General features: G+C 40.4%; 1 protein-coding gene across 5 annotated transcripts in view; it reads left to right on the forward strand.

Annotated features, from left to right (window-relative positions):
- The first annotated feature begins 2610 nt into the window (after positions 1-2610).
- The window catches only part of Sanbr (SANT and BTB domain regulator of CSR), a 54381-nt gene continuing 33715 nt past the window's right edge, over positions 2611-23276 (forward strand). Inside the window, exons 1-10 of one of the 5 annotated variants that reach the window (XM_057772248.1) lie at positions 2611-2745; positions 3035-3169; positions 5187-5235; positions 5438-5561; positions 7979-8137; positions 9518-9704; positions 11226-11319; positions 13792-14030; positions 17590-17648; positions 18897-19057. In XM_057772248.1, the coding sequence (XP_057628231.1) occupies positions 7988-8137; positions 9518-9704; positions 11226-11319; positions 13792-14030; positions 17590-17648; positions 18897-19057 (890 nt within the window). In that variant the 5' untranslated portion in view covers positions 2611-2745; positions 3035-3169; positions 5187-5235; positions 5438-5561; positions 7979-7987. Of the gene's footprint in view, positions 2746-3009; positions 3170-5186; positions 5236-5437; positions 5562-7978; positions 8138-9517; positions 9705-11225; positions 11320-13791; positions 14031-17589; positions 17649-18896; positions 19058-23276 lie in introns of those variants that run through there. The other 4 variants (XM_057772247.1, XM_057772249.1, XM_057772250.1 and 1 more) reach the window with 4 other exon arrangements.

Here is a 23276-nt window from a genome sequence, read left to right on the forward strand (position 1 = left end):
ATTAGCAAAAAAGTTAATAAAAGTTTCAATATTAATGTAATCTGCCATGTTGATTTAATAATTACTTGTTATGTGATTTGGTAAACTGTAATCTTTATTGTCCAGCAGATGTCATGGTTGCAGAGTTGCAACTAGAAGCAATGCAACCGGGGGTGACAGGAATGGTCCTGAGCTGCTTTAGTTTCATGTCTTGGTACTCGTTAAATACTGACCAATATGCTTTGCTTGACAAATTAAAAGCAATTACATGGAGCAAGAAACCCAGAATTCATGGGCAGGGAGCACAAACCAGAAGTTGCAGAAGTTACCACACAGGGAACCGCGCCAGGGAATGCAGCAGTAATGTATGCGCTTGGAAAATTTCCAAGTTGCCACATGCAGTAAGCTCTGCTGTGGCGGATGTTCTAAAAAAAAAAAAAAAAAAAAAAAAAAAAACAAAACCAACAAAAACTGCTTAGGTAAAAGCGAGCCAAGCAGGTGGGGTTGGGAGACTTTCTGGGCCATAGACCGGGCTAGGCCTTTAGGCTGTCCACCCAGTAGATGTGGAGTCCAGATTTATGTGGGCATCAGATGAAGAAGAATGCTTAAAAGAAATCCCACACTAGCTCAGAATTGACAATAATAGACGGTTATTTATTTAGGGGTAGACTCACAAATCAGAATCCTCTGCAGGAACAGAGAGCAGAAACCGAATCCCACAGCTGGAAAAGAGGCCAGATGCATGCTTTACTTTGGCATAAATAGTATAAGAGGTCACACCCCAGTGGATGGTTAACATAAAGGCTACTGGCTGTATGATTTCCTACAGCATTTGCTGGTTGTAATTCTAATCTTATACTTGATATCTCTTCTTAGTGTATATAGTTTTGTATAGGTTTTGGAACTCTCCTATTTAAACAAAAGGGGGAGGTGCTGTGGGAGCTACTTCAGCCAATAGCCTTTAAGATACCAGCTCACTTGGGCATGGTCTTTTATGCTATAAATGCAGCTTTAAAGCGTGAGCTCACTCTCTTGCTTCCGTTTGTGCAGAGGACTGTGGTTTAGAACTGCTATCTGTGAGTCTACCCCTAAGTAAAAAACCCTTTGTTAGATGTAATTCTTTTTTTTTAAAGATATTTATTAATTATGTACACAGGCCAGAAGAGAGCACCAGGTTTTATTAGAGATGGTTGTGAGCCATCATGTGGTTGCCAGGAATTGAACTCAGGACCTTTGGAAGAACAGGCAATGCTCTTAACCACTGAGCCATCTCTCCAGCCCTGTTAGATGTAATTCTGAACTAGTGTGGGATTGTTTTGTAGCTTCCAACATCACATGATGACTGTACTAATTTAAATTCCCACCCTTTTGACGTTGCAACACAACTTTGTCCTCTATCTACAAAGCAGATGCTCAAAAACTTTGAAACCAAGTTACAACAGATATTCCACGATTTTGTAATGAGCAGCATTCATAGGTGTCCTGGAACCCACGTGGTTTTAGACGGCTTTCTTTGGTTTTTAGTGTTGGGGAGCAAACATGGGCATCCTGTGTGTTAGGGAAGCATTATACAAACTGATCTACATCCCTGGGTCCTAAACTTTAGTTATTTGAGGTTTAAATGGAAAAGACTAAATAAATTATCCTCTCAAGGACCCTGACTGTAAAAGTATGCTTTAGAAAAGACATACGTCAAAAAAAAAAAAAAAAAAAAAAAAAAAAAAAGAAAAGACATACATAAACTGTATGGTGTTGAATGCCTGTAGTCCCAGCGCTTGCAAGGTGAAGGCAGGACAGTCAGGATGTACCTAAAAGAGAAAAAGAAAAAGCTAAAGTTCAAAATCAACAGCTACATAGGGAGTTGAGACTGGACTGACCCCGGAAGAATGAAAATATTAAAGCGATGATGGAAAAGTTTCCGACACTATCTAAAGTGATAGCGCATGTTTATTACGGTGTGAAGCAACAGAAGCTGGTCTCATATGGGGTCCCCAACAGTAAAGCTCGGTTCTCTTAAATCTGTGCTTATAAGAACACCGCTTGGAATCTTGCCAAAACCACGGAGTGGTAGTCAGCGTAAACTCACATTCTGGCTTCTAATCCGCTTCCTTCAGTGCCTTCCGACTTAACACCGATGTCATTTTCCATAGTATATCGGAGCAGTCACTAGCTTTCCAGTTACAGTATGTTTCTAACTGCCAGTCAACGCCCTATCAGATTATAGAATTTCGTTTTACCTATAAGCAGCTTATACCAAAATGACTGACACGGAAATATTTTTTTAACTCCATTCTTTTAACTAGAGCTCCCTTTATCTCTCACACATCCCTCTGGTGCACTCCGGGTCAGTCATCTAAAATCAATAGCTGAGGATCAAGTTGCTAAGAGACAGGACGCTGAGAGGGCGGAGACGCTGCAATGCGACGGGCTTGAGAGGAAAAGCCAGAGGGGGCAGGCTAAGGAGCAGTGGGCGGAGCCGTGGGCTGCGCTCCGAACCGCACCCTCCGGCCCGCAGGAGCTCGTCGTTCATTGGCTCCTCGGCTGCGGAGCTAGCCTGCGATTGGCCGGACCGGTCGACTGGCGCTCCGCCCCTCGGCTCTCGTGCAGGGCGGCCAGCTAGCGGGCGCAGGCGGGTGCGGTCGCGGCGCGTGAGGCCGCCTGAGCCGGGCTTGGTCGCCAGGTCGCGCCGTTCCGGGCACGAGCGCGGGCGGTGCCGGCCGCTGCAGGAGACACGGGCGCAGTGGGGGCCGCTGCGGCCTTGCGGAGGTGAGAGAGACGCCGAGAGGCTGGGGCACCCAGGCGGGAGCTGGAAGTGGGGCGAGGGCCGGGAGCACGGCCGCCCCATCCCGCCAGGCGGGCGGGCGGACGGATCGTGCGGGCCCCGCTGCCCGGAAGCCCGCGGACGCCCGGGCACAGCCCGCTGCCCCGTCCCGCCGCCGCCCAGCAGCCCGTCCCGCCCGCGCGCCTGACGACGGTGCCCATCTTCGGCGCCGGACTCCGGCCCTCGTCGTCCCGGCCTGGCTCCTGTCCGACGCCTTTGTCTGCCTCTCTCCAGTCCGCGCCCCGAGTCGGCGTCCACGCCGCGGAATCCGGGCCCGGAGGACGCGCCGCGCAGGGAGCCTCGGACCCGGGTGGGAGGCGATGCTACCCTGCGCCCTTCAGAATCAGAGCCAACCGCCTCGGTTCTCAGGTCTCGCCCAGGGTCAGGGAGTCTGTTCTCCTTGTTTGGGATGAGTCAGTGTTAACAACCTCCCTGTGTTGTGCCAGAGACCTCCCACCTGTCCCTGTGTCCCCTTCCTTCCACTGTCACCTCTGCCTAGGGGGGAAAAAAAATCAAGAACCTCTTTTTCATTGAAATATGAAAAACAGGTGCTTATTATGAATAGAGAAAGCGACATAGATAGCCATGTTTATGCAAATGAATAAGCCAAAAATAAGGAAATAAGTTATGTTCTTTAAAAGTGTAATGTGTTAAACAATAGAATTTTCAATTTAGGGTAAGTAATTTGTTATACCTTAGACACTTTTAACTTATATTATTTTATCATGTATAAGAGGATAATTTTGAGCTTCAGATATTCTTTTGATCAAAGTTTTTCATGTGTTTATACTTTGTTCCTGAATGAGATGCGTGTGCCAGCTGTTCCGAGAGACTATGTGTTTTTATTAAAGATTACTCATCAATGCTTTACCTTTCATACTTACGTTCAGACCCGAAAGGAAATTTTCTAGTAGATTAATTTAACTAGAATACAGTAGTTTTACCCTTGCTTGGAAAGATTCAGTTGTGTCTACAGAAAAAAAAAAATCACACCTAAATTGTGTAAATCATCCATAAGCACAAGTACATGAGAATAATAGTTGAAATATACACTATTTTAAGAATTTGATAGAGACAACATTCTTGAAATTTTAATGACTGGAGATTTAGCTCGGTGGTAGAGTACACTGCCTCATCCCCACCATCAAGAAGAGAAAAAAATTTAATTGAATTTTTCAAAATTAAAACCTAAAAACAGCTTATAAGTCGTCTTTGTTTTTTTTTAATATTTATTTATTTATTATGTATACAGTATTCTGTTTACAGGCCAGAAGAGGGCACCAGACCTCATTACAGATGGTTGTGAGCCACCATGTGGTTGCTGGGATTTGAACTCAGGACCTTTGGAAGAACAGACCATTGAGAGATGGCTCTTAACCACTGAGCCATCTCTTCAGCCCATAAGTGGTCTTTGTACTTAGACTGTTTTCTTGCTTTTTTTTTTTTTTTTTTTTTTTTTTTTTTTTTTAGTGCTGGGCATCAAACTGAAGGCCCCACATATTAGTCAAGAATTCATCTACAAAGCCGGGCAGTGGTGACGCACACCTTTAATCCCAGAACTCGGGAGGCAGAGGCAGGCGGATCTCTGTGAGTTCGAGGCCAGCCTGGTCTACAAGAGCTAGTTCCAGGACAGGAACCAAAAAGCTACGGAGAAACCCTGTCTCGAAAAATTAAAAAAAAAAAAAAAAAAAAAAAAAAAAAAAGAATTCATCTATATTCCTGGATCCTAAATGTCTACTAAGGTCCCAACAAATTATAAACACCCCTTTCCAAATCATGTGCTCAGAAAAGTTATCCATGTATTACCCGTGTAAGTAGAGAGCAGTGTGCTCAGAAAGGGATCCATATATTATTACCCATGTAATAGAGAGCAGTGTTCACTGAAAATTAAGATCGCCATATTTATTGTAGATACTTACATATTCTCATAGAGTACGCTTTCAACTCAGAGTGGGGTTCCAAAAGATACATTGTTTCTTTAAAGTTTTGTGACTTTATTAACTCAGCAAACATTTTGGGCACTATCTGCTTTGCTAGTTCTTCTAAGGAATCAAAAGATAAAAGGACCAACCTATGAGCTGGGTGTGTCAGTACAGACCTGTAATCCCTGTGCTCTGGAGGTTGAGGCAGGAGGATCAAGAGGTAGAAGCTAGCCTGAGCTACAAAGCAAGATTAAACTGAAATTCTGTCCTCGGCAATTCTTTCTAAGTGACTCAACAAATTCTTGAAAAAAATTTATGTCACCAATGGCCAAAGTAGAATAAGAATAAATAGTGGTTGTAATAAATTGTGGTACCCATTTGAATCCAGATGCTGTGCTGGGTGCTTTAATGGTATGATCGAATTCTCACAATAATCCTAAAGGCTGTTGTTGTTTTCCTTATAGCTGAAACAGTTGAAGCCCCAGGATGCACTGCTGCAAATGGTAAAGCTGGGTAAGTTTCAAGAGCCCACTTTAATCCTTTATCAGCAACATACTTCATTGTTAATCTTTATGAATCTGTTTGATCCAGGGATCTCAGAAATGCTAATACTTCTGCTACAAGCATCCAGTCCTCACACTGTACCTGTAAGAGGTCCCACTTAAAGCCTCCTGGAAATCCAGAAGCTACCTACTGTTTTACCTTTGTTTTGCAGATGAGGAAATTGGAAGCCAAATTATTTGAACTAGATGCTATCTTAATGGTGGAACACACAGTTGGAGAGCGTCACTTCAGAATCTATACTTGTGACTACTACGCTGTAGAGATCCTCCAATAAGGTACATCCCTGGAAGACATGATTTTAGAGTGCTTTGTGTCTCTTTTGTGTTTTAGATTTATTCATTTTTATTTATGTGTGTTTGCTTGCATGTATCTGTGCATCATACACATACTTAGCCCCCATGAAGACCAGAAGAGGGTGCTATAGCCCCTGTAACTGGAGCAATGAACAGGTGTAAAAAACCAGTTGGGTGCTGGGTACCAAACTCAGGTCTTGCTCAATAACAGCAAGTACTTGCAACTGCCAGCCATCTCTCAGGCCCCTGTTGCTTTTTAGTGCTTATGCAAACACATAGATTGTTACTTGGCTGCCAATTCATGTCCTAAGGCAGTGGTTCTTGCTCCTGACTTGCTTTCACACTTCTACTCCAGCGCTCTCGAAATACAGCAGTCCTAGGAAGCATATACTGTCTCTGTAGGCCACGTCTCTAGATGTCACGGTCCTAGGAAGCATATACTGTCTCTGTAGGCCACGTCTCTAGATGTCACGGTCCTAGGAAGCATATACTGTCTCTGTAGGCCACGTCTCTAGATGTCACGGTCCTAGGAAGCATATGCTATCTCTGTAGGCCACGTCTCTAGATGTCACGGTCCTAGGAAGCATATACTGTCTCTGTAGGCCACGTCTCTAGATGTCACGGTCCTAGGAAGCATATGCTATCTCTGTAGGCCACGTCTCTAGATGTCACGGTCCTAGGAAGCATATGCTGTCTCTGTAGGCCATGTCTCTAGATGTCACGGTCCTAGGAAGCATATATTGTCTCTGTAGGCCACGTCTCTAGATGTCACGCTCCTAGGAAGCATATGCCATCTCTGTAGGCCATGTCTCTAGATGTCACGCTCCTAGGAAGCATATACTGTCTCTGTAGGCCACGTCTCGAGATGTCACGGTCCTAGGAAGCATATGCTATCTCTGTAGGCCACGTCTCATCTGTGAGGTGCCATGGTTATCTCCAGAGTACCTTCCCAAAGTGATCCCTTTTGTTCTTTCTGCACTGTCAGTCATAGCTTTTAGTCTAATTTCTCTGCTGCAGTTCAGCAAGTTCAGATGGCGTCTGTCTGTCAGTGATCTTCGCTCTACGTTATGCCATATTTTTCTTAGAGCAGCTTATAGTTTCGGGTGGCTTCTCAACCTAGAAACTAACAACAGTTAAACTGTAAGCATGACTAGCCATGAACCCTCACCTCTGTTTTTCTATAATTTTGTATTCCAACTTCGGTAAATGCTTGGATAAAACAGTGTCTTACATTGGCTGACGTAAAGAGCTTTTAAAACATTTTAACTTTGGACGGGTGGTTCTGTTTCTGTTTCTTTTCTTTCTTTTTGTAATATCCCCAGCCCACCTCAGGAGCCAAAGCTTTGGCAGTTGTTTCTCTGAAACACAAGCAGGTTTACAAGCTATTAGAGTCTGTCCTTTCCCATCCTGAATCGTCACCTCTGACTCACCACCTCTCCACCCCATGCTCTTATGTAGAATGGAAAGAATTATCTTAATAGATTGATGGCATTGTATAAATTACTTAGCCCCTTAGAACCTGTTTCCTTACACTGTAAAGTTAGCGAGAGCCCCTCTTTCATAGCTATTCCAATTTCTCTGCCTCCCCATGGTGCGGCTCCATTTTGGCTGTTGGCCAGAATAATGTCACCATGATGCTTACGTTATCCGTTTTTCTGCCAGTATCCATCGCCAGATCAGTCAGGTCAGTTTCACATTGCTTCAGAAAAAAAGGGCTGCAGAGAACTTTGCAAAGAGAAGTTATTTCAAACATATAAAAATAGCACCACTTAATAGTCATTACTACAATTCTACTCTGCTTGGTTACCAGGCCAAGGCTCATCCTATGTCTGTACAAGTTCAGTTTGTTCAGCCGTCATTATTTGTACCGCGAACATTCACTCAGGGAAAAACAGGAGGGGGGCTATTTAGGAACAGAATGAAATTATAATCTTTTTTTTTCTTTTTAGCAAGGTACTTGTTTCAATTTCTTCACAGTTTGATTAAATGAATTCTAGATAGTAAGTGTATAAACCAGTCATGCTTAGTGAGTTTTTATAAAAAGAAAAAATTCCCCTGGACGTTTGATTTGGAAAAAAAATTTAACATATTACAGAGTCAGAAAGAATTTTGTAGTAAACACCCAAATGCCTGCCACTGGAAGTCTGTCATTAAGATTCTTTTTATTGCATTTTTCATCCATCTATTCATCCGTATATGTACCCATCTTTCAAGTCATAATATCATAAAGCTTTTGTGTCTAAGGAGATTTTGGATGGATATTCTGTGTTTGTTTTAGGTCAGTTTTATTTTTTCTTTATATAATGACAGGTGATTTTTAGAATGACTAACTAGTCTACAATGTTCTGGGAACATCTGAATTTCAGATGTTAAGAAAACTGTGTTTTCCCTATTTCTAGCTCCAAAAGATGAGTCGTGGGTATCCAGAAAACAATAATTTCCTGAATAATAATAACCAAATGGTATTAGATATGATCCTTTATCCATTAATTGGAATCCCTCAGACCATCAACTGGGAAACTGTGGCAAGGCTTGTGCCTGGACTAACACCCAAAGAGGTAAGTAACAATCCCTAGATACCACCTAAAGAGCAAACACAACAGCAACACTGAAAACAGAACCCCCCAAAATGTGAGATTTAAAAAAACATCTAAGTGAAAAAATTTACAGCTTTTTATTTCCTTTTATATTTATTTTAATGTATTTATAAGTGTTTTGTCTGCATGTATGTCTGTGCACCACATTCATATAGTGCCCAAGGAGACCAGAAGAGGATATTCCAGGACAGCCAGGGCTACACATAGAAATCCTGTCTCCTAAGATAATTTTAAAATAAAGTATCTTTAAATAGAAGGCAAGAAAATAACTTTTTCCCATTAATCTTTTTACTTTCCCTTACACATACATAACCTTAATGATTAAAGTTGGTCATTCAGAACTGGACCATGAGGGGTGCACCCAACCACTGAGACAGTGGGGCCGATCTATTGGGAGCTCACCAAGGCCAGCTGGACTGTGACTGAAAAAGCATGGGATAAAACCGGACTCTCTGAATGTGGCGGACAATGAGAACTGACGAGAGGCCAAGGAGAATGGCATGGGAACTTTAATCTGGCGATGGATCGAGAGAGAGACAGAGACCCAATTTGGAGCAACGGTCTGAGCTCTTAAGGTCCAAATGAGGAGCAGAAGGAGGGAGAACATGAGCAAGGAAGTCAGGACCACGAGGCGTGCACCCACACACTGTGACAGTGGAACTGATCTATTGGGAGCTCTCCAAGGCCAGCTGGGCTGGGACTGAATAAGCATGGGTTGAAACTGGACTCTCTGAACATGGCGGACAATGAAGGCTGATGAGAAGCCAAGGACAATGGCACTAGGTTTCGATCCTAATACATGAACTGGCTTTGTGGGAGCTTAGCCTGTTTGGATGCTCACCTTCCTGGACCTAGATAGAAGTGGGAGGACCTTGGTCTTCCCGCAGGGCAGGGAATTTGGACTGCTCTTCAGTATCGAGAGGGAGGGGGAATGGACTGGGGGGAGGAGAAGAGGAGTGGGGATGGGGGAGGGGAGCGGGGGAGGGGGCAATATGTGGGAGGAGGGGGAGGGAAATGGGAAACGGGGAGCAGTTGGAAATTTTAATTAGAATAAAAAAAAAAGAACTATGAATAAATATATCTTCTCCCCTATAAGTGAAATCATTCAACAATATTTTATTAAATTTTATTGGCTGAAGATTATCTTAATGATTACTTAATGATTACTCTTATAATATTACTCAATAATAATATGTATTAAGGTAGTAAGCATGTATAAAACCGTTATGTGCTTTTTTTTAACTTTTTTGGTTAGCACAGGAAGTACCACCATTCTGGCATTTTCATTCACAGGGAGTTTTGTAATGTAACCTCCATTTTTACCATTTTCTATCTTCGCAGTGTGCAAAAAGGTTTGATGAGCTGAAGAGCAGCGGAAGCTCACCTGTTGACAACCAATATAACCCCTTAATGGCAGCTGGGGAGGGTCCTGTGGAGTCTTTAGCCACTTACATTAAATCTTCACTTCTGGAAACACAAGGAGATTTTCAAGAGACTCCAGTTGATCAAGATACAGTTTCCAAAGCAGGTAAGGTTGTAAAGTACAATATAGCACTTGTCCTTATGAAAATCTACATTTGTACAGTCTAGTCAACCTTAGTCAACAATTCAAATACTTGTGTAAAATCTGTTAGTATTTTTATCTTTGTGAATGTTAAAAATTTTCATTGTCTTTGCTGTTTTTCAAAAACCTTAACTGTAAATATGTAGGTCAAGTAATATTTCTAAAACAAAATGTTAATTGTATCAAAATTATTTACTCTAGTTTCTCAAACTAGTGTTTTACATATTGTTTATTTGCTGTAATTTTGTTTTTTGAAAAAGGGTGTCATGTAACCCAGGCTGGCCTTGAACTCAGTATGTAGCTAAGAAAGACCTTGAACTTCTGAGTTTCCTGCCTCCCATCTACCAAGTACTGAGAGATGACTGTATCACTGTACTGAGAGGTGACTGTATCTCTGTACTGAGAGATGATTGTATCTCTGTACTGAGAGATGGAGTATATCACCACACCCAGCTTATGCAGTGCCGGGAGTTAATCTCAGTCGTGCTAGATAAGTCTTCAGCCAGCTGAACTGTATTCCTAGCCTTCATTTCCTTATTTTAAATTAATTTAACGTGGATGTAATATAGCAAATTTATATTTCATTTTCTCTCCTGTGCTCATAGTTTATTTGTAGATATCCCACTTAAAGAATAATACAATTTTCTTCTCCCAGAACAAATCAAAGTTAAGTTTTAAGTTCAGCTGCACTTGGACTTGTTTTTTACTTTTACTTTTTCTTGTAGCTCAGGTTGGCTCAAACTTGTTATGTAGCTAAGGATGACCTTGTACGCCTGATCTTTCCGTGTGCTGGGATAAAGGCATGTACCATCATGCTTGGACACTTTTTAAAGTATTTATTAATTAGTTAATTTCTTTCATTTGTTTGTTTTTGAAACAGAATCTCTCTGTGTAGCCCTGGCTGTCCCAGAACTTACTGTATGAACCAGGCTGGTCAAGAACTCACTGAGCTCCATCTACCACTGCCTCCCAACTTCTGGGATCATAGGCATATGCTACTATCCAGGCTACTTTAAAAAAATAGAGCATCTTGCTCATCGTAGTCTCTTTTTACAGCCATGTTTACTGAAGTTGACAGAAATTCAGGTAGCACAGTGGCAGGGTTGAGGAGGTGTTTTCTGGAGTTGCACTTGGAAGTCACCAGTTTAGGGGTCCTCGGAAGGAGCCACTTTACTTTCAGCTGTGCTCAGAATATGGAAATAGGAATGCACTTTGGGAAGAGGAGACTGAGCTGTGCTTTTGAGCAATTGGCTTGGTTTGGAATACCACATCTTCTGAGAATGTTCACTAGAACGTTAGCAGTTCGTACTGCCCTTAAGATATGAGTATTAGGGTGAGAAATGCTACCTGACAAATGCCAAATACCATAGCTGGCCTTGGGAACCATGTGTTTACCTTGTTACCATTCCATAAGTAAAACCCATTCTCAGCTAGAAATGCTAACCCACCCCCCTTTTTTTGTATGTGTCTGTTTCTGTATTTAAGGAAGACATAGTATAGCTTCCACAAGGAATTGTTCTTCAGAAAGTGAAAATTGTACTACTCGTAATGCTGGAGAAATGACTGAAGAATCTGAAGGGTAGGAGGCCGGTTGTTTGCTAGATAAGATTTAATATTAATATTACCGTTAGCCGTTCACATATACGATTGGTGGTTATGTTTATCAGTTAGCATACTGTAGGAATTTTACATTACTTCATTGCTAAGACATTGGAATCGGATTCATCTGTGCTGAACAACAACAAATAGCTTAATACCTCAGCATATTGCTTGCTTGTGTTATTTATAAGTTGTGGAGGTTTTTCATTCTTAAAAATTAATTTGCCTATCTTTAAAAATTAGAAATAACATCTATTAACATAATTTTGAAAGTAAATTTTAATGTCCAAAGAAAAACCTCTAAGTAATTAGTTCTTTAACTTTATTAATGAGATTAGATATGCATTTTAGAACTGTCTAATATAGTTGCTTTACAAATATATAGAAATCAGAATGTATTTCAGTACATATGCTTCAAGTTTTGATATTTTGTTTTGCTCTGTGTGTTTCCTATACAATAAAGTGCATGCATAGTAAATGTTTACTTTGTTTTGACAAATAATACACTAGCTCACCTAATGAATACGGAACTATCTTTGTCATCTATAAAATTTCTTTCCTGCACCTCTAATTTTTGTAGATTTATAATAACAGTTTTATTAATATGAAGTTCACATATCACAGAACTCATCTACCCGCTGCCTTCCTCTTCTCCCTCCTCTCCCTTTCTTGTATGTGAATGGAGCCTAGGGCACTGCACATGCCAGGGAAACAAGCCCTCAGCCACTGAGCTAGTCAGAGTCAGCCAGGTTTCCCAGGCAGCCTTGAACTTGAACTCTCCCTCTCCACAGGCCAGAGTGTGCGTGGTGAGCACGTGTGAGCAGAGGGTATTGGTAGGAATCCCTGCTTCCCGCCTACCGCGTGGATCCCAAGGATTAAAGCAAGGCCATCACGCTTAGCGGCAAACACCCTTTCTACTGAGCCATCTTGTTAGCCCTCTTTTGATTTTGATAGAACATCGATTATAATACTTCTTATATTCCAACTTTATATAAAACACTTATTCTGTATTTGGAATTTGTGAAAGTGAACTAAGCACAAAGTAATTCATACTTTTAGTACACTGTATTTCTTCCTATTTATTCCCTTTTTGTAATGGCATGAGATAGTGCATCACACTGCTGAGAGTTCTGGTTTTTCATTTGTTTGTGTATGTGAAGGTGCATGTGTGGAAGTGGAAAGATTTTCTCTGTCCTGGAACATTCCAGGTTGGCTAGGCTGGATGTGGCCAAGTCCTAAGGATCTGTCTGCTTTGATCCGCCCAACACACTGTGCTTTTTAAAATGGGTTCTGGGAATTCAGCTCCACCTCATTTACCAGCTGAGCTATACCCTTACTCCTGCTTTTTCTTTTTTAGTTGACTTTTGCATTTTTGAGACAGGGTCTCACTCTATGGCCCTGGTTGGCCTGGTACCTACTATACAGTACAGACAGCCCCCAACTGATGGTAATCCTACCACTTCAGATTCTCATGCCCCAGGATTACACACATGAGCTGCCATACCTGGCAAAATACATCACTTTCAAGGAAGGTAAATTCAAGGAGTATGTAGTTTTTGAAGCAAACTTTTAGATGTATTTACTAAATTATTTTATGTAAATAAGCACATAGTTTTAATTCTTTTTTATAAGTAATCTTTTTATTATTATTACTTTAATACAGTCTTATTCCACACAGCATCCCTGCTCCCATCCCCTCCCCCCCATACCCCACCCTTCTCCCTACCCCCATCCATCCCCCAGAAAGGGTAAGCTCCCCATGGAGAGTCAACAAAGTCTAACATCAGTTTGATGTAGGATCAAGGCCCTCCCCCCATATCTAGCCTGAGCAAGGTATCCCTCCATAGAGAATGAGCTCCAAGATGCCAGATCAAGCACTAGGGATAAATCCTGATCCCACTGCCAGTGGCCCCACAGAGCACCGAAGCCTCACAACTGTCCCCCACATTCTGTGGGCCTAGTTTGGTCCCATCTTGTAACTGTACTCATTTATATATATTTCATGAATGCATGGAGCCAAACATTGCTGATACTAAAGTAAGCATACAGGTTTTTAGTTTTATTGTTCAAGGAATCATTTTAGATAGATAGTTTTCCTTTTTTAAAAGTATAAAGATGTTAGTCATTACACAAGAATCAAAGTCTATTATTTAGTTGTTCTTTGAGAACTGAAACTTGAACAATAAAATTGAAGCCATGTAAAGTATTAGTTCTTTAGAAACAATATTTTTTATTTCTTTATGAAGTGGGTAGCTTACTGAAGTTAATCATAATCTAAGGTATAATCAGATAAACAAGAAGTGAGAAATTTTGAAGTCAGACCCTATAAAACAGATTTTTGTGGTCAAAACCTGCAGGAGGAGCTTGTTCTCTTACCGCCACTACACATCGGTGGTCTCGCCGCCCCTTCGCGCTCTAATCGTCTCTTTTCTGTGTAACGTTTTTCATGAAGGCCAAACATGGTGATCCACGTATGTGATGAAGCAAAAAACTTGAAAGAAGATTTTATTTGTCCACGAGATCTTTTAATATCAGAAATGAAGTACTTTGCTGAATATTTATCTATGGATGCCCAGCGCTGGGAAGAGGTGGACATTTCTGTTCATTGTGATGTTCATATTTTCAACTGGCTGATAAAATATGTCAAAAGGAACACTAAGGAGAATAAGGATTGTGAGATTCCCACTTTAGGTAAAAAACAAAAACAAAAAAACAATCCATTGCTTATTTTGTGCTGAAATCTGTGTCACCCGATAGCTGTTTCAGGTCCAAACTGAGGCATAGAAGTTCACTAGAGCTGTGCTCAGACCACAGGAACTCACATTCTATCTGTCCTGGAACGGGTCTTGGGGCTCTTTAAAGGCTCTCAAGGTTAACCAGGTTTACATGACAATACCAAGATGTTACTCACTTTTTCTGTGCATCAAGATTTGTTCAGAAAGTGAAACGGCATCGTGTACAGGATTGTTGAGCTTTATAGCCCAAATCAGAGCAGACACAGTGAGCTGTTTTACTGGTTTTCTCCAGTACCACGCACTCATAGTTAAAAAGGAAAGGGGAAAATGTAGGTTCACTTGTCCTTGATGAAGCGGTAAAAATGACTTTATTACACCTCAACCCTCAGTATACATCCTTTTCTGGATTCTCATAATGGCCCTCAGCAGTTTGGATGCTTACCAGTGTGGCTGTCTTGAGGGAAAACATTGGCACAGCTGAGTGAGCTCATAACTCAGCTGACTAACTAGTTGTGAGCTAACTCAGCTGACTTCAAAGTAGAAAAACGTGTTTACTTGAGAAAGCAGCTTACAGAACTTGTGATTATTCAGACAGGTAAATGAGCTAGTCACATAAAGAAAAACAGGTGATAGTGGTGTTGTTAGTGATAAAAGCCAAGTTTTCACGTGAGAATTTGAGTTTTGGAAAGTGTCCCTGCTGCAGTGTAACCGACAACTTCTCCATACACAAAAACACTTCTTTTTAAATTCTGTTGGTCTTACTATCAAATCTGACTTTTAAACATCTCTTTCCAATGAGTCGTCTGAGTACTTAGAACATGCATGACTCTTTCCCACATGAGCACTGTGCAGTGGGTTAACGCTGCACTCAGTGCGAGATGACCACTGAACAAAGGAGAAGTTTACTGATCTGAGTTCAGATTCTGTGCCACTCCACCTTCACGACAATACTACCTACTGTCAAGTTTTGGCTTCACAAAAGCAGCCTACCCCCAAACAAGTGCAAAAGCTGATTTGAAGCCAGGTGTGGTGGCTCATGCTTGTAATTCCAGCACTCTGGGAAGCTGAGGCAAGAGTATTGCTGTAAGTTGAAGACAAGCCTGGGCTAAGAGTGAGATCCTGTCTCAGAAGAAAGAAACAGATATGAAAATTTGGCAGTCAGTTAAGTTAGACGTTGAAGAGATTTATTAAAAATGTCCATCAGTGCCACTCACTAATTTTTTTTATTTGAAGATATTTTTTCACAAAACTATGTTTACATGTAATAGAATTATTGTATTTTAAAACTGACTTCTAAAAATTTCCTTGCTGACATTATTTCTAATATGGTAAATTATGGTAAATACTGACATATGTCCCACATAAACAAAATCTGTTAGGACTCTGTTTCTAAGATTGTAAAGGAGTTCTGAGACTAAAAATTTTAGAACCAATGTTTTGTTTTGGTTTGGTTTGGTTTGGTTTTTCAAGGCAGGGCTTACTTTGTAGCTTTGGAACCTGTCCTGGAATTAGCTCTTGTAGACCAGGCTGGCCTTGAACTCACAGAGATCAACCTGCCTCTGCCTCCCAAGTGCTGGGATTAAAGGTGTGTGCCACCACCGCCCATACCAGAACCAGTGTTTTTAATGATAATAAGATAACCAGTAAGGAACATGTATATATGAAAATGTCAGAGTGAAATCCATTAGTTTAATGTTAAAATATTATTTAAAAATAACTAATAAGTAATCTTTCAATGGGCATAGATTTAATTAAGAAATAATAAAAGTCTATGTACTAGAATAACAATATCAGAGTACTTTGAAGCACATAATGAGAGGTTGGGAGTGTGGCTCAGTGGTAGAGTGCTCACTCAGCATTCCTGAGAACTGAGATCCAGCCCCTAGCACTGACAGCAAACAAAAAAACTCCTGTTATTATGTTTATAGTATTAAAAAGATTTCTGAAGTTTAAAATCTATGAAATTTTGTGACCAAACAAATGGAAGAGATTTCTAAATAAATATGTTTAAAATAAAAATTGAAATCCTCAGGTTGGTAAATTAAAATTTCAGCTAGGGCTGGAGAGGTGCTCAGTGATTAAGCATCCTCTGCTCTTCCAGAGGACTAGGTTGGTTCCTAGCACTTGTATGGTGGCTCACAACCGTCTGTGACACCAGCTTTAGGCGATCCTGTGCCCTTTTCTGTCCTCCTCAGGCACTGCATGCACATGGTGCAGCCATACATGCAGGCAAAACACCCAATGCATAAAATAAATATTTTTAAAATTTTTAATTGTCTTCTTAAAAAAATTAAGCCAGAGACCAGATTTCAGATTATCTAGTTATGAATACATTTTATTCATATATGTATTCATGTGTATATATATTCATATATGTGCATACATATGTACACACATACCTCTTTTTTGTGGTGAGCAGTAGCCTATTGTGAAAAAATGAAAAGTTTAAAAATTCATAGGTAATGGGAATGTTTACTGACGCATTTCACATGCATATAGAAAGAGTGAAAGAAAGAGAAAAACTGCTTATTCTGCTTATCTTTGGCTTATGTCTCCGCTATAAATATAAACTTCTTTTAGAAGCAGCCCTTATCCTAACCAAGAGAAGCATGAGGATTCTTAATTAAATCTCATAATGAAGCTACTGCTTCTTAATTGAATGGTGAATCTTTGGGTACAATTTCCCAAGAAGCTTTTCCACTAGCTTGAGAACTTTGAACTAGAACTGTTATTTGGGAAGATTGAAGTTACTTACCCATTGCTTAGTCCAAAAAGGATTTCTACTACAAAGGGTTCAGAATGATTGTTACCAGGGTGGTGGAAAATGGCTGGGTTTCTTCTTAAATATATTTTACAGAGATGACATATTTACTGAAATTGCAGTGTGAGGCAGCACCTCCTTTCTCTGTGTGCCCGGAGACCCACTCAGTGTGGCCATCGTGTGCAGCTCTGTCTGTGTGCCTGGAGACCCACTCAGTGTGGCCGTCGTGTGCAGCTCTCTCTGTGTGCCCGGAGACCCACTCAGTGTGGCCATCGTGTGCAGCTCTCCCTGTGTGCCTGGAGACCCACTCAGTGTGGCCGTCGTGTGCAGCTCTCTGTGTGTGCCTGGAGACCCACTCAGTGTGACCATCGTGTGCACCATTAGCATTTTGTCAGCAGTTCATTTCCATTGTATTTCAGAATCTTTAAATGTTTGTCAGCACTGATGCCTTTCTGAAATACTTCCCTAATTAATGCTCTCATCCATCGCTGGTTAGCTTTTCTCACTGTGACTTTTGCATGCCATTATCTTTAGCTAGAGTTTTGACTTAACATGAATCTAATTCAAGGACAGTTTACCATATTTGTCTACACCCTATGATTTAATATTAGATTTTCTTTCTTTTATCCAATCTAAGTGATATAAGTAAGGCTATATCAATTTTTTTTATTAAAGTAACATCCTCTTTTAAGATGAAAAGAGAAAATCGAGTTAAAAATCAAAACGAAATTTCATTTTTTTTTCTTTTTATTAGAACCAGGAAATGTCATTTCAATTCTCATTTCTTCAGAATTCCTGAAGATGGATTCATTAGTAAGTATTCATTTTAAAAATCTAAGCCCCTTTATTGACCTAATCCTATCCCTCTTTTGGATGTATAGAAAGCAAAATAGTTAGCTTCAGAGAATAATTGTAACAGTACTTTGTTCTTTTGAGAAGGGGTTAAGACTACTGGGTATCATTTGTATGTTATATCTATAATTGGAACAACTGTGTAATTTGAGACTTGATAGAATAAACTTTATTCTAAAAGATTTTTGTTCTATCACTAACAAGGAAAATTAATTGGATTATGTTGTTTTACTATTTAAATAATTTTTTTAGGCATGTTTTTATTCTATGTGTCTCTCACTTATAGTTCAATGAACAAAAACCAAATGCCCAGCTACTAAACAGTGTAGCTTTGTGTTTACATCATAGTTTGTATCTATTGCTTAAGGACAGCTGGTCAAATATAAAACTGTAATACACACACACATCTACTTCAAGCGACAATATTAAGTACAATCATTTATCTATCTAATACATATCTGGGCAACCCTAGGATGCACAGTCAGGCTTAATCTCACACAAAACCAAAAGCAAAAAATGTTTGTAATTCACGGTTTTCTGTTCCCACGGCTGACATTTTGCAGCTGTTATTTAAATGCTCTCTGGGTTTGCCCCGATTCAGCTGTACAGAGCAGAGCGCTGCCGTGCTGTGTGCAGGTGGACTCACTGGTTTGTGAGGCGTCTGCGGGGCCGTGGGCTTCAAGCAGGGCCTACAGAACAGAGTCCTCACGCTTTGAGTTTCAGACCCTAAGCCCTGAGCGATTACTTTTATATCATCAGAACAGTATGTGGAGAAATATGAGGTGCCTCTCTCTTTACATTTACACTAAGTAAATCCACCTCAGGTTAGAGAAAGCAAATAAGACAGAACTGAGAAAGTCCTTACATGTCTGAAATTTTGTTTCTCTTCCCTGGAGGATTGGGTATACTTTAATAACTAAGTTTATCCTTGAGAAGTCAGTTGAATATGCACGGTAGTGTGCAGAGTAAGATTTATGCCTGCTACAGCCACTTAAAATACATTATTGTAAATAAAAGGGATTGGAAATGATTTCTCTATATGTGTTTTAAATTTTGCCTATTTAACAGTGTAGATGAACACATACAGGTCCAGTTACTGGCAATGTATATGTGGGTTTGACTTTTCATGAGTTTTATGTTTGAAATTACTCGGACAATATCATCTACGTTACTATTTTCAACGCTGATTTTCTATTCTGTGTTTTCCAGGTTGAACAATGTATTCAGTATTGCCACAGAAATATGAATGCCATAGTAGCTGCCCCATGCAACATGAACTGTATCAATGCAAACCTCCTCACACGCATAGCTGATCTGTTCACACACAATGAAATTGATGACTTAAAGGACAAAAAAGATAAGTTTAGGAGGTAACTCTTTAAACTTTAGTTCTAAACCTAATAAGTTTTGTTAAGTATATTTCTGTTTAATTGTAGTGAAATTCTATTTTAAAATATATATGAAATATATTTCTATTTTATTTTAAATAAAAAAACCAATAACTTCCAATAAATTTTAATGATTTAAAATTTTTTATTACATTTAATTTTATTTTGTGTGTATATGTGCATGTGGACACCAAAGCACACATGAAATCAGTTTTCTCCTTCTCCAGGATGGAAGACATAATTGTATGTCTTCCTCTGCATGGTGGGGGTTCACATGAGTGCAGGTACCCGTGGAAATCAGGGGCATTGGACCTCCTGGATCTGGAGACGTGCTGTTGTAAGCTGCCCAGAATGTGTGCTTGGAACCAAATGCAGGTCCTTTATAGGAACAGTATGCAATCTAAACCTCTGAGCCATCTCCAGCTCAAGTCCACCTAGTCTAAATTAAGGCAGGGTTATAATAGTTTTGGTATTTAGTAACCCAAGTTCTCCAGCTTTACCTTCAACCTAGCTATTTTGGGATCCTTGCATTGCCCTACAGATTTTTCCAGCGAGGAGACTAAGACCTAACTGGGATCTGTTGCACAAATTCTAATTCGACATTTATTTATTTATTTATTTATTTATTTATTTATTTATACAAGCTTTTCTCATTTTACATACCAATCCCAGTTCCCAGTCCCTCCCCTTCTCCTTCTCCCTCTACTTGCTCTCCCGCCCACCCCAGAGCCCACTCCTCAGGGAGGGTAAGGCTTCCCATGGGGAGTCAACAAGTTTATCACATGGCTTTGAGGAAGAACAAAGGCCCTCCTCCCTACATCTAGGCCGAGCAAGGTACCTCTCCAAAGAGAATGGGCTCCAAAGAGCCAGTACAAGCAGTAGGGATAAATCCTAGTTTCAGTGCCAGTGGCCCCGCAGTCTGCCCCAGCCATACAGCTGTCACCCACATTCAGAGGGCCTAGTTTGGTCCTTTGCTGGATCCTCTGCTGTCAATCTGGAGTCAGTGAGCCCCCAGTAACCCAGGTAAGCTGTTCCAGAGGGTTTCCCCATCATGGTCTTGACCCCTTTGCTCATATTATTGCTCCTCCCCCTCTTCGACTGGACTTTGGTAGCTCAGCCCAGTGCTCCACTGTGGATCTCTGTATCTGCTTCCATCAGTTGCTAGATGAAGGTGCTATGATGACATTTAAGATAGTCATCAATCTGACTACAGGGGAAGGCCAGTTCAGTCACCCTCTCCACAATTGCTTAGGCATCTTACCTGGGGTCATCCTTGTGGATTCCTGGGGATTTCTCTAGTGCCAAGTTTCTTGCTAGCTTCATATTGGCTCCCTCAGTCATGATATCTCTTTCCTTGCTCTCCCTCTCTGTCCTTCCCCAGCTCGACCCTCCCATTCCCTCACGTTCTTCTTCCCTCCCTGCCCCCCACCATGCTTCCAATTTTCTCAGGAGATCTTGTCTATTTCTCCTTCCTAGGGGGATCCATGTATGTTTCTCTTAGGGTTCTCCTTGTAACTGAGCTTTACTGGGGTCATGGACTATATAGACTGGCTGTCCTTTGCTTTATGTCTAATATCCACTTATGAGTGAGTACATACCGTGTTGGCCACCAAGGTTTGTAGCCAAGGTTTGGGTTACCTCATTCAGGATGGTTTTTTTCTAGTTCCATCAATTTGCATACAAATTTCAAGATGTCTTTTTTTTTTTTAACCACTGAGTAGTACTCCATTGTGTAAATGTACCACATTTTCTTTATCCCTTTTTTGGTTGAGGGGCATGTAGGAGGTTTCCAGGTTCTGGCTATTACAAATACTGCTGCTATAATATAATAATAAGCATAGTTGAGCAAATGTTCTTATAGTATGATTGTGCATCCTTTGGGTATATGCCCAAGAGTGGTATTGCTGGGTCTTGAGGTAAACTGATTACCAATTTTTTGAGAAACTGTCATACTGATTTACAAAGTGGCTGTACAAGTTTGCACTCCCACCAGCAACAAAGGAATATTCCCCTCACTCCACATCCTCTTCAGCATAAGTTGTCATTGGTGTTTTTGATCTTAGCCATTCTGACTGGTATCTGAGAGTCGTTTTGATTTGCATTTCCCTGATGTCTAAGGATGTTGAACATTTCTTTCAGCCGTTTGAGAGTCTTCTGTTAAAAATTCTCTGTTTAGATCTGTACTCTATTTTTTAATTGGATTATTTGGTATTTTGATGTCTAGTTTCTTGAGTTCTTTATGTATTTTGGAGATCAGCCCTCTGTCTGATACAGGATTGATGATCTTTTCCCATTCAGTAGGCTGCCTTTTTGTCTTATTGACTATGTCCTTTGCTGTTTTTTTTTTTTTACACTGACTCCTTGTTTGAGTGAGAGGGTTTTATTTATTTATTTATTTATTTATTTATTTATTTTGTTTTTTGATAGTTATTGAGCTCTACATTTTTCTCTGCTCCCCTCCATGCCTCTCCCCTTCCCCTTCAACCCTCCCCCAAGGTCTTCATGCTCCTAATTTACTCAGATCTTGTCTTTTTCTACTTCCCATGTAGATTAGATCTCTGTAAGTCTCTCTCAGTGTCCTCATTGTTGTCTAAGTTCTTTGGGGTTGTGATTTGTAGGCTGGTTTTCTTTGCTTTATGTTTAAAAGCCACCTATGAGTGGGTACATGTGATAATTGTCTTTCTGTGTCTGGGTTACCTCACTCAAAATAATGTTTTCTAGTTCGATCCATTTTCCTGCAAAATTCAAGATGCCATTATTTTTTCTGCTGTGTAGTACTCCATTGTGTAAATGTACCACATTTTCCTTATCCATTCTTCAGTCGAGGAGTATTTAGGTTGTTTCCAGGTTCTGGCTATGACAAACAAAGCTGCTATGAACATAGTTGAGCACATGTCCTTGTGGCACGATTGAGCATCCTTTGGATATATACCCAAAAGTGGTATTACTGGGTCTTGAGGAAGGTTGTTTCCTAATTTTCTGAGAAATCGCCAAACTGACATCCAAAGGGGTTGTACCAGCTTGCATTCCCACCAGCAATGCAGAAGGGTTCCTATGTCCTTTGCTTTACAGAAGGTCCTATTTATGTATTGTTGCTCTTGGTGTTGTGCTACTGGTGTTATATTTACGAAGTGATCTCCTATGCCCACATGTTGAAGGCTACTTCCCACTTTCTCTTCTGTGCGGTTCATTGTGGCTGGATTTATATTGAGGTCTTTGATCCGTTTGGACTTGAGTTTTGTGCATGGGGATAGATACGGGTCTATTTGCATCCTTCTACATGCTGACATCCAGTTATGCCAGGACCATTTGTTGAAGATGCTTTCTTTTTTCTATTTTATAATTTTAGCTTCTTTGTCAAAAATCAGGTGTTCATAGGTATGTGGATTAAAATCCAGGTCTTCGATTCAACTCCATTGGTCCACCGGGACAATGCCAATACCAAGCTGTTTTCATTACTATAGCTCTATAGTAGAGCTTGAAGTCAGGGATGGTGATGCCTCCAGAAGTTCCTTTATTGTACAAGATTGTTTTTCCATATGAAGTTAAGTATTGTTCTTTCAAGGTCTGTGAATAATTATGTTGGAATTTTGATGGGGATTGCATTGAATCTGTAGATTGCTTTTGCTAAGGTTGCCATTTTTATCATGTTGATTCTACCTATCCATGAGCATGGAAAATCTCTCCACTTTCTGATACCTTCTTCAGTTTCTTTCTTCAAAGACTTAAAGTTCTTGTCGAACGGGTCTTTTACTTCTTTAGTTAGTGTTACCCCAAGATAGTTTATGTTATTTGTGGCTATTGTGAATGGTGATGCTCTGTATAGAGGGCAGAAGTGGGGTCCGGATGTAGAAAGTTTTCCAGACCTTTGCTCTGAATGATTGCTTAGGAAGAGAAAACAGAGCAGAAGTTTGTGACAGTAAGTAGGCTCAAGGGGGGATATTTGTAAGGCAATACTAGGTTTTTAAATGTGCTAATCAGAATGCGCCATTAAAAGAAAGAAATTAATAATGAAGAGTATTATCCAAGAATTCAGCCCTTAAGTGGAAGGATGTGTAATAAAAATAGAACAAAATACCTGGAAATGGGAATGGAATTCAAAATCCATATTTGGCCTTTAAGATCAACAAATAATACATTAAGGAAATGGTGGTAGGAAGGACATACATGGAAGACTTCAAGCTCAGTTATACTATGTTTA

This window comes from Chionomys nivalis, chromosome 6, assembly GCF_950005125.1.
Source record: "Chionomys nivalis chromosome 6, mChiNiv1.1, whole genome shotgun sequence".
Taxonomy (NCBI): domain Eukaryota; kingdom Metazoa; phylum Chordata; class Mammalia; order Rodentia; family Cricetidae; genus Chionomys; species Chionomys nivalis.